Raw genomic sequence first — 9,907 nt, 5'->3', positions numbered from 1 at the left:
GGAGAGCTGTGAGATGGCTGAAGGTTGGATCAGACCTCGCATATGAACATTGCGAAGGAATGAATACCTCTGCAACTCTCGACAGCCTGAGGCGAACAAATCGCTCCCGACATCTTCGTTATCGAGCACTAACAGGACAATCTGCCGCATGATAGGCGAAGTCTTCGTTAATAAGTCAGAGGCGCTGGTGCTGTACTTCGCTGACGTCTGATAGGGATCTAGGTGAGTTTTCAGCTCAGTCCCCGGCAATAATGAACCTACCTCAAGGGCGACCAGCAACGAATATATGACACCCGGAACACCTGATATAGGTTCATCGTCCAAACACTTGGGAAGGGCGTCGAGAAACATTACGTCTGGGGCATAATCAGGCTGCGGACAACATTGCCGCTAATACAAAGGCAAGTCATCCACTAACGGAAGAGTCACGATGCTGTTAACGGCATAGACGCCCCCGTGGACTTGGTGCACCTAGGCTTCCAGATGCCTCGCAAGAAAATATCTTCAGCACTCATCGTCGTTGTCTAGCGCAGCGGCGTCAGACTAACTATCAGATATCAAGAACTGAAATATTTTGATAGACATATCCAAGATAACTCAAGCTCAAGCCTGCAGGTTTCATGAGCGAAATGCAAGCACAGTGATAGCTAAAGGACAGACCTTCAAGGTTTGAAAATAAAGAATGGTCGTCCTGCGCTGCTTTCGCGAAAGAGACTGTCCGACAACGAAGCACTGGTAATATTCCAAGATGTGCTGACTCAAATAAAGCAAAACGCAAAGCAGAGATATCGGTTAAACACTCTGAATTGAGGTGCAGTCTCACTGTCACGGACCATCATTGGCTCAATTACTGTTAGATATGATAGGATAGGATGTGAGTAATTGATAGAGACGTGCTCGCGATTTCAGATTCCCACGCCAGAGACGCGTTGCATCTTGTTCCAATCGACAGTCTGGCAGCTTGAATAACCTGTAGTACGTCAAGCGTCAACGTTTGTATCATTACTTTCCAGGTATTAATCTATCGGCATATCCAAGGTCGCCCTTTACCTAAGACTATCTATTTTTTATTTTAGGTCTAGCCCGAAGGATCTTCATGCTGAACCCGATGCAGGACATCTGTCATGCGAGCCTGATATCAAGTGAACGTTTGAGATACTGCTCTATATATTCGTTCATAATACTCGGAAGTTTCTTGGCACAGGACAAACGAGTTCGCAAATTTATGAAAGGTCATAAGCTTCATTTCGTCACTAGATAAATATGTTACGATTAACAATAACCCTCCAGTGCAATTGATACCTATCAGCATGGATGTGAGGATATATATATATATGATACATTTGACAATGTGAGCATTGGCGAGAACAGTGATAGCAGAATGCATGTGTAATGATCGACACCAAGACTTCGTCTATAAGTAACATACAAGTGAGCGGATTAGAAGCGGAAGGAAATAAAAAAAGAACAAAGGAAGAAAACGCAAAAAGTCATGACTCCAACAACACATCCTCGGAGTAAGGTGGTGGCACTTCACCCAGTCTCTCGCCGTGTACCCGGAATCGGTACAGACAGGTGAACTCGTCTCTTCCCCAGTTGCTCAGTATCCTCAACGCTACAATCCCAAAGTCAACACCTAGATCCTGGATCTCATCCAGAACAGGGAAAGTCTGTACAGGGTTGGGCGCATGGATATTGTAATCGAACGCAGCGATCCGAACGTACATAGGCGACTTTGGAAGAGACTTCGGATATTCCTCTTCTTCAACGGTCTCCCCTCGCTCCAAAGCCTCCGTCCTCAACCGAGCCTTCTCAGCCTTCCATTCATTGACCTTGGCGGTGTTCTCGCTCCCTTCAACCAGACCCCAAACCTCCATTCGCCGAGGAGCACTTCGCATGTCAAAGGCAACTTCTTTGGCGACATGATCAATGGTGATCTCCTTGATATACGCGGGAGCAGCGAGCATCACGCCGAGCTGGCCAGACGAACCCGCGAACGGCCAACAATGTCCATTATGAGACTCATGGTGAAGAGCGGTGATGGGCGGGCGACCAATGGCGTAGCCATTCCCGGTTATCGCGCCAACCACCTGGCTCCGCCATGTCTGCGGTCGTACCTCGAAGGAGGGACTTGTCAATGAAGGTATTATTCGTGCGCCACCAGAGTGAAGAGCAAAATCGGGCTTTGCAAGCGTGTCCTGGTTATGGATCGCCACTGCGGACTCCACCAGTTGTTCGACGAGCTTCGTAACATCCTGTCCATCAGAGGATTTGATCGTCAAACCCTTTTTGCCGGCATTCCACCATGATACGCCGGCAGCCGCGGCTCCAGCTTTAGCAGCCTCCCTGACACTTCCCTCGACCGTCCCTACCCGTTCCTCGAGGGTCTTTATTCTGGCCCGTGCTTCATCATCACTCGCAGGACCTTCCGACTTGGAGGAGCCCTGGGCTTGTATTTGGGCCTGGAGCACCTCTATCTCTTTCTTGACCGCCTGCACTGCTCTGGAAGTGGCGTCGCGGTGCTGAACCTCGGCTTCCAGGACTCTAACGTTCTCCTTTTGCACCCGAGACTCTAGTGAACCCAGACGATGAACCACCTCACTTCTTGAGCGAGCATCATTGTCGACCTTGGCTTTGGTACGCTCACTCTCTAGTGCAAGCCCGGCTAGGGTGGCCTCGATCTGTTGCAAGCGGGAGTTGAGTTCAGCCATATTCGAAGCTGGAATTTCGGGTGGAGTATATGAAGGACCGGAGGGGAATCGTGGGGCATATTTAAGAATTGGCACCTGTAAAATGTACCAGGCACTCATGATAGCCAGACCCACTATTAGGTACCTCATAAAGAGGCCGGAAGAACCCTTTAGTATCCATTGTAATGGAACTAGAAGAGTGGCGCCCATGAAAGTACCGAACACCTGTCCACAAAAGAAGAACGTAGCGACCACAAATCCCCATGACCATGTGGCAAGATTCATAACGCCATGAAAGGTATAGTTGATCAAGGATCCAAGGATTGCCCCAACGGATAGACGGGGAGGATCTCGAGGTTGGTCAGGCTGGCCTTCGTCTCTCTCTGATATTGATCTTAGTCCTTGTTCTGCATTCAGTAGAGCACCTTCGGATATGGGCTGAGCATCTGGAGGTTGTGGGTGGTAGGAAGCAGACCGACGTAATGTCGGAGCTGGCTCTCTTGCTTGAGAGGCTCGTGCGGACTAGACGTCGTCATTGAACAACGTATGCAACGATGACGAAGGGAATGGCGCACCTGTTCTTCCTCTTCCTCTTCTTCACCTTCCTCACTCTCTTCCCCAGCTGTGGCTCCTTTCGATGACTTTGGTTTCTTCTTCCTCCGTTTGGTTTCGCTTATAGTCGGAAGAGTGGTCATACGCCCCGCATCCTTTTTCTTCGTCTTCCGTCTACGGTTGTCATCATCCACAAATTCTTCGTCGGACTCCTCCATATCCGACTGTGTTGGCTTGTATGCTTTGTTATCAGAGGACATACCTCCGCCTCGCCTGAGTACAGTTTTGCGACGCGGCGCGGTCTGCTGCTGATTCTGGAAGTCGCGCTCCTCTGCAGAGTAATCATAACTGTCATTCTTGCCGTTGGCGGAGGGCTGCTCCACTGACGCATCTTCGGGTTCGCGTGAGGGTTGACGGAGGTAGAAGGAAGCGTTAGCCAGTGTTTTTGCGGCGAGTTCTACCAACGGACTCCTGGCGCGAGCTCCAGAATTGTCTTCACCTTCAGAGTCCGGAACCTGCTGCAGGGAAGTAGTCTTGCCGATGGCACGAGGTTGGAGTCTATTTGTTGCATTGTTGAATCGGTTGGGCGGCGCAGCAAGGCGACGCTGACCAGATGCACGCGAGGTTTGTTCATACTCGGCTGAAGTGCCCCGATGATAGGAAGTATTTGGGCGCGATGAAGCCCACGAGTTGTTTGGATTGCCGGCCTGCATATCGTAGGCAGCCTGGGTAAACGCGGTAGCGATATTGACTGAGGTATCCTTGACACTCCACTTCTCTGGACTATGTGGTGGTGATGTGTAGAGCTGGGGACCGCCTGGACGAGTCAGTGCAGGAGCTTCGCCGTCGTCGTGATCGGTTAAAGTCCTGCGCTCACGTGCAGACGTTGGTTTTGGAGGTGATCGGGACCCAAGTAAAGGTGCCCTAAGGATTGAATAAGTTCAGTACCAGCTCGACGCGAAAATGTCACACAAGACGCACCCGTAGGCGTACGATGTAGGAACTAGTCGTTGAGGACTTGGTGGGCGGTTTCCGTTGGAGGCCGGTTTCCCGAGAAATGTACTGTGATCCAGACGTCTGCCTTGACCTAACGGTGTGCCCGCGAATGACATGTACCTGCAGGCAAACACGAAGTATTGAACCCAATTATCTGCAGAATGAAGAAAACGTGGTTGTCGTGGGGCGGCAAGATGAGTGAAGAGTTGATCGTGGTCGTTTACTCAAAAGTCACAGTGTGGCAGATCTCAGCGTGTCGTCTTGTTATCATTTATTTGGTTGAACTCCTTGTATTTTCAAGACAAATACCTTTCGTCACAAGGACAATGGTCCAAGAAGCTGAACAATGCAAACGTCGGACAGATGGCGGCGCCATTAGCAAAGTATACTAAATGTTACATCCCTCAAAATACTACTTCTCATCTATTCATCGGCTTCTCCAGCAATTATGACATCGTCTGGAATGAACTCATCAGAACGTGAAAAATGGTAAGGAGTGAAATTACACACCAATCTTCAATACTGCTCGCACAAGCTAAGGAAAATATGGAAGATGAGTGGAGGGTCAAGATACAGCAAAAATAGTCACCTGAGTTGCCAACAGATATTGCTGCCGTTTTGAGATGAGTGGGTCATACACAAACTGCTCCTTCATGTCTACAAAAACAGTAGCCCCATGTGAGAACAAGAGCACACAATAACGAGAAGTGCACCGACCGTTCTGACCCCGACCGTTACAATCGATCCCAAGTCTGGAGTTACCTTCCTTGATCTGCCGGCTTCGAACGTCTGTCAACGTCTCAATAGGCGACAGACCGCTATTCTCTGCCAGCGCAAGTGGAATAGCATCGAGTGCAGACGCAAACGCGCGCATGGCGTATTGCTCGATTGACGGTATCTATCAAAAGAAGCTGTGGTCAAGTAATGATAAAAGGGTCGTAATACGCACCTCGTCCGCCGCTTTTGATACAGCGATTGCACAGCTTATATCAGCAGCTCCTCCGCCATAAACCACCCGATTATCCACGACAAGGTTTCGGACAACACATAGCGCGTCGTGCAAAGCACGTTTCGCCTCATCAACAATCTATTCATAGATCAGCACAGCAATGCAGACAAGGGCAGATGAGTCTACCATTTTGTTGCTGCCTCGAACAAATATCGTCACCGCTCTAGTGTTTGCGCATTGCTCGATGACGAGCATTTTATCGCGCGTCGTGCCAAACGAGACTTCCCGAACGATACCAGCCTTGCCCAACTTTGCAGCAGTAAGATCCTCGAAACGGGGTACAATGCGACCTTGTGTCGCTATTGCAATGAGCTAGCGGCATTATTAGTACGTTCGTCCACCAAAGCTAAATTTGCGATCCACGGACCTCTATTTCCGGACCCCCAACCCATCTCACAGCAGGCAGCTCATTTTGCATTAGCAAGTGATTGGCTTCGTCATCGAAACCCCACTGGCAGATCACCAAATTGGCGCCCGTGTCTTTCACGCGCTTGACCATGTCCGTGAACTTTTCCTTTTCATACTCTCGAAGCTTCTTATACTCCTCCACGCTGGTGATATCTAGCTTGTGCTTCGTTTTCGGGCGAGGGGGCTCGAAGGGACATGTGAGGATAGCAAGTCGGGCGTCCTTTACTGAATGAGGCATCTGTGGATGGGACATATCTTTGTCGATGAGAACACCCTTGATCAACTGAGTGTCCGCTAGTGAACCTCCGACTTTGCCGTCCACCTTAATGAGGTCGAAAGGAACGTCACGTCGATCGAGGTCCGCCACTTGTAAGACGGCATCCACTGCGATCTGAGCGAATTGTTGGTGTTCTTTCGACACACTACACGAGAAGTGGAATGAGACAGAATGAGGTGCTCAAGGGGAAACTCACATTTTGCTTCCAAGACTGGTCATGGCTGTCTTTAGGAGATTTTCGGTATTCTCTCTCGAATATTCCACTTTGTCAGAGATACGATCAAGTTCCTCGACCGCTACAGCACATGCACGATCGAATCCATCAGCAATTCGGATGGGGTGTATGCCCTTGTCCAAAAGTGCTTCACTTTGCTCTAGTAAAGCACCGGCAAGGACTAAAAATAAAGAGGTATCAACAAGCACATTATACACAGAAGAACTTGAAACGCACCAACAACACCGGTTGTTCCATCGCCGATTTCGTCGTCCTGGCTTTTTGATAACTGGACAAGCAGTTTTGCGATCTGATGTTCCACTTCCATCTGACCCAGAATCGTCGCGCCATCATTTGTGACTGTTATTTCGCCATCTGGTGATATAAGGATCTTGTCCAGCCCTACATTGAAACATTATGGGAGGGAAATGCGAGAAGGTCTAGAAGACAGACCTCTCGGCCCCAAGGAGGTTCGTATAATGTTGGCGACGGTCCGAGCGGCAAGGATATGCGACTAAAGGCCCCGGATAAGGTGAATAGTCTCTGTAAAGAAAAAACTGCATGCCTTGATTGCTTCTACACCATGGGATCGAGTTTTCTTGCCTTGCTCCCGGACAATAATGAAGGGTCGCCCGTACTTTATTAAATGACAGTGAGTACAATAAATGCGCATATAGCCAAGAGCATCACCTCATCAGTAGCATACACAGCTTGCGGTTCAGCCATTTCTTTTGCTGAACGTTGTACGCGTCGAGAGGAAAGAGTGAGCGTGACAGTGACCAACCGTGACCTTACAGCGTTCCTTACCACATCAGGTCGATACAACCTTCATCTTTCACTCCACGACCACTTTTTCGGACATTTTATCAAAACATATCCCATGGAACCAGAAGTCGATAACTGGATCGAGCAGCTCAGCCAATGCAAGCAGTTATCTGAAGCGGACGTCAAAAGGCTCTGTGACAAGGTCCGTTTCACCGCTTTATCCGTCAGCCTCACTCTCAGATGAATCTGATTCTCTGGTAGACAAGAGAGATTTTGATGGACGAGTCGAATGTGCAGCCTGTGAGGTGCCCCGTCACCGTTTGCGGCGATATCCACGGTCAATTTGTGCGTCCTAGATTTCACTTTATGATTCCTTGTTCATAACGGCACCATTCCCTTCTACATCTTCCATTCAGCACGACCTTTCAGAGCTGTTTCGCATCGGTGGAAATTCCCCTGATACCAACTACCTTTTCATGGGCGATTACGTCGACCGAGGATACTACTCTGTTGAAACTGTGACCTTACTCGTCGCAATGAAGCTTCGCTATCGTGACCGGGTGACCATCCTTCGCGGGAATCATGAATCGAGGCAGATCACGCAGGTCTACGGCTTCTATGACGAATGTCTTCGAAAATATGGCAACGCCAATGTTTGGCGGTTTTTCACTGATCTCTTCGACTATCTACCTCTTACTGCTCTCATCGATAACCAAGTACGTTTGCCCTCATTTTTCCTCTCTTGTCTTCCGTCCTCCAGAGCTCGAGTAATTTTTGCACATGTGCATTACAGGCGCTGGGCGGCCAGAGCGTCCGTCGTATGACAGATGGGATCCAGCTAACATATGATTTTGACAGATATTCTGTCTACACGGCGGTCTGTCGCCCTCAATCGATACCCTAGACCATGTTCGTTCCATCGACCGGGTACAAGAAGTACCGCACGAGGGACCGATGTGTGACCTCCTATGGTCAGACCCTGATGACCGCTGTGGCTGGGGAATATCCCCCCGCGGGGCGGGATATACATTCGGGCAGGATATATCAGAGGCATTTAATCATAATAATGGACTGACGCTTGTTGCACGAGCGCATCAATTGGTCATGGAAGGTACGTAGTCCGGCTACAAGTTGATATTTCTGCGGCTCAGCTAGCTATACCTTATAGGCTATAGTTGGGGTCAGGACAGGAATGTGGTGACTATATTTAGTGCACCGAACTACTGTTATAGGTGTGGCAATCAAGCAGCTATTATGGAGATAGACGAAAAATTATCGTACAGCTTGTAAGTTGATGAAGGCTATCTCGTCGTCGCGACGTGCTAACCAGCTGTCTACTTATAGCCTACAGTTCGATCCTGCGCCTAGAGCCGGGGAACCTCTTGTCTCACGACGTGTACCGGATTATTTCCTCGTGAGTATCTTGTTTGATGTAGTTGGTACTATCTATAATAATTTCTACAGTGATATTATATATACTTTCTACGTGTAAACCCATCAATATTGAGGGAGAAGTTTTCATTCAACACATGAACACTGTACAGCAGAATCCTTCTTTCCAAGCATTCATCGTCTTCGGATCTGTCGTTACCTACAAGTTACTCTGATATCGCTATCTGCTGTCTCTCCTCCCGCTCGTTACTTTCTGCATCGTTTATCGTAACGTACGTTGACACGCACATTTTATGATTCTTTTTTCGTTTATTTGCTATGGACAGAAAGCTGTGAAAAAAAGTGTTACAATTAATAGATTCACGGGTCAAGAGTACTTGTATTTGAATAACATTTAGTCCTCTGCTCAAGCCACTCAGGGTTAATGCGTCAAAATACAACAGTGATATTGTTACAACCAGAGACGGTACTTGGGGGCTTGTTTGATAAAGCTACACATTTTTCTTCTTTTACAGTAAAATCCGCAAAATACCCGGTCGTTCATCTTACCCGCTCAAATTTCCTTCGTTTGCTTTCCCCTAACAGCCAAGCATCGGTCATCAGCCATCTTTATGATATGATCGCGGAGGCACTAACGGGTTTCGTGCTACTAGGATCGACCTTCTTGAAGACTTGGGTAGTTTCTTTCTGAACAGTTCGCTTCACAACCTCCTCTGCATGGTCGTCTTGATCCTCGAACCCCTGAGCGCTCGACAAGGGTCCTTCAACTTCGTCCCGGGTATACAAAGCAAAAGTTGGCTCCACTCGTTCTTCCGGTGAGTGACGTGATGTCAAGTACTCAACAGTACGCTTCTGGAGCTCCGCAGGGCTGTAATCAGAATGATCGGCCTAAAGGTAAGGAGACTTAGTTCGCGTGAGGAAAATGTGAACGGTGAAGATGCTGACCTTCACAGAAGCCTCAGAAGCAGTCGCAAGAGCCTCGTTCCATCCAGGCGCATTGTCGATTGGAGTGGATGTCCTGTGCTGCATCTTTGAGAGATTTCGATGTTTCTCTCTCTCGATCATCTAATTGACAGATATTAGACCAAAAATTCTTACAGACACACGAGAGGTCGAACTTCTGGGTCGTTATCATGCATTGTGCTAAAACTCTCTCAGCAAATAGGTTTAAATAATCTACCCGTGTTAAATACCTAGAATATCTGAAACGCGGTTAATGTCTCGCCAAGCAATCGACTTTCTGTCACTCACCGTGCACTCAGCCTCATTAAGACTACATTCGTGCGAGGGAAATGCCTCAGCGCATACTTGCAACTGTGCGACAACATGACGGCAGTAGGCAGAAATAAAGCGATAGTATTGGCTGTCTTGAATTACCCACGTCTTTATCTGAGACTCGTGCCCCCCCTTTGGTCATCGAGGAACGTGAGCGGAGAAACGACGTCATAACATACTTTTGACGAACAAGTTTCATTTTCAGCCAATTCGAAGCGATCAAAGAACTGCAAGGACATCAGAGTTATCCTTATCAGAAGTATTCAGCGAGGTCTGTTGAATGATTTCGCACAATATCGGGGTCATCGTTGCACCGCTTCCGACATACT

The 9,907-nt window shown here is 48.4% G+C and overlaps 4 protein-coding genes across 4 annotated transcripts; 1 reads left to right on the top strand and 3 right to left on the bottom strand.

Annotated features, from left to right (window-relative positions):
• Window positions 1-1,216: 1,216 nt before the first annotated feature.
• Window positions 1,217-4,494, bottom strand: EV420DRAFT_1496268 (uncharacterized protein). The gene is made up of 3 exons (XM_060470885.1): window positions 4,224-4,494; window positions 3,266-4,166; window positions 1,217-3,212 (listed from the first exon to the last, which is right to left on the bottom strand). Exons 1-3 carry the CDS (start codon window positions 4,352-4,354, stop codon window positions 1,491-1,493), a joined length of 2,754 nt encoding a protein of 917 aa, XP_060339524.1. The 5' UTR covers window positions 4,355-4,494; the 3' UTR covers window positions 1,217-1,490.
• Window positions 4,495-4,516: 22 nt separating this feature from the next.
• Window positions 4,517-6,932, bottom strand: EV420DRAFT_1496266 (chaperonin Cpn60/TCP-1 family). The gene is made up of 12 exons (XM_060470884.1): window positions 6,837-6,932; window positions 6,712-6,783; window positions 6,600-6,660; window positions 6,384-6,548; window positions 6,129-6,327; window positions 5,615-6,077; window positions 5,374-5,559; window positions 5,188-5,325; window positions 4,956-5,136; window positions 4,828-4,895; window positions 4,749-4,773; window positions 4,517-4,696 (listed from the first exon to the last, which is right to left on the bottom strand). Exons 1-12 carry the CDS (start codon window positions 6,870-6,872, stop codon window positions 4,662-4,664), a joined length of 1,629 nt encoding a protein of 542 aa, XP_060339523.1. The 5' UTR covers window positions 6,873-6,932; the 3' UTR covers window positions 4,517-4,661.
• A 1-nt stretch (window position 6,933) lies between these two features.
• EV420DRAFT_1625593 (protein phosphatase 2A) lies at window positions 6,934-8,725 on the top strand. Its single transcript, XM_060475983.1, has 7 exons — window positions 6,934-7,113; window positions 7,173-7,256; window positions 7,328-7,627; window positions 7,770-8,022; window positions 8,080-8,197; window positions 8,256-8,325; window positions 8,376-8,725. The coding sequence occupies exons 1-7, from the start codon at window positions 7,027-7,029 to the stop codon at window positions 8,376-8,378; spliced, it is 915 nt and encodes a 304-aa protein (XP_060339522.1). The 5' UTR covers window positions 6,934-7,026; the 3' UTR covers window positions 8,379-8,725.
• Window positions 8,726-9,599, bottom strand: EV420DRAFT_1496258 (uncharacterized protein). The gene is made up of 4 exons (XM_060470883.1): window positions 9,555-9,599; window positions 9,422-9,496; window positions 9,249-9,368; window positions 8,726-9,191 (listed from the first exon to the last, which is right to left on the bottom strand). Exons 2-4 carry the CDS (start codon window positions 9,440-9,442, stop codon window positions 8,913-8,915), a joined length of 420 nt encoding a protein of 139 aa, XP_060339521.1. The 5' UTR covers window positions 9,443-9,496; window positions 9,555-9,599; the 3' UTR covers window positions 8,726-8,912.
• Window positions 9,600-9,907: the final 308 nt, after the last annotated feature.

This window comes from Desarmillaria tabescens (assembly GCF_030435595.1).
Source record: "Desarmillaria tabescens strain CCBAS 213 chromosome Unknown EV420scaffold_1, whole genome shotgun sequence".
Taxonomy (NCBI): Eukaryota; Fungi; Basidiomycota; class Agaricomycetes; order Agaricales; family Physalacriaceae; genus Desarmillaria; species Desarmillaria tabescens.
This window is presented reverse-complemented; position numbering and strand designations above follow the sequence as displayed.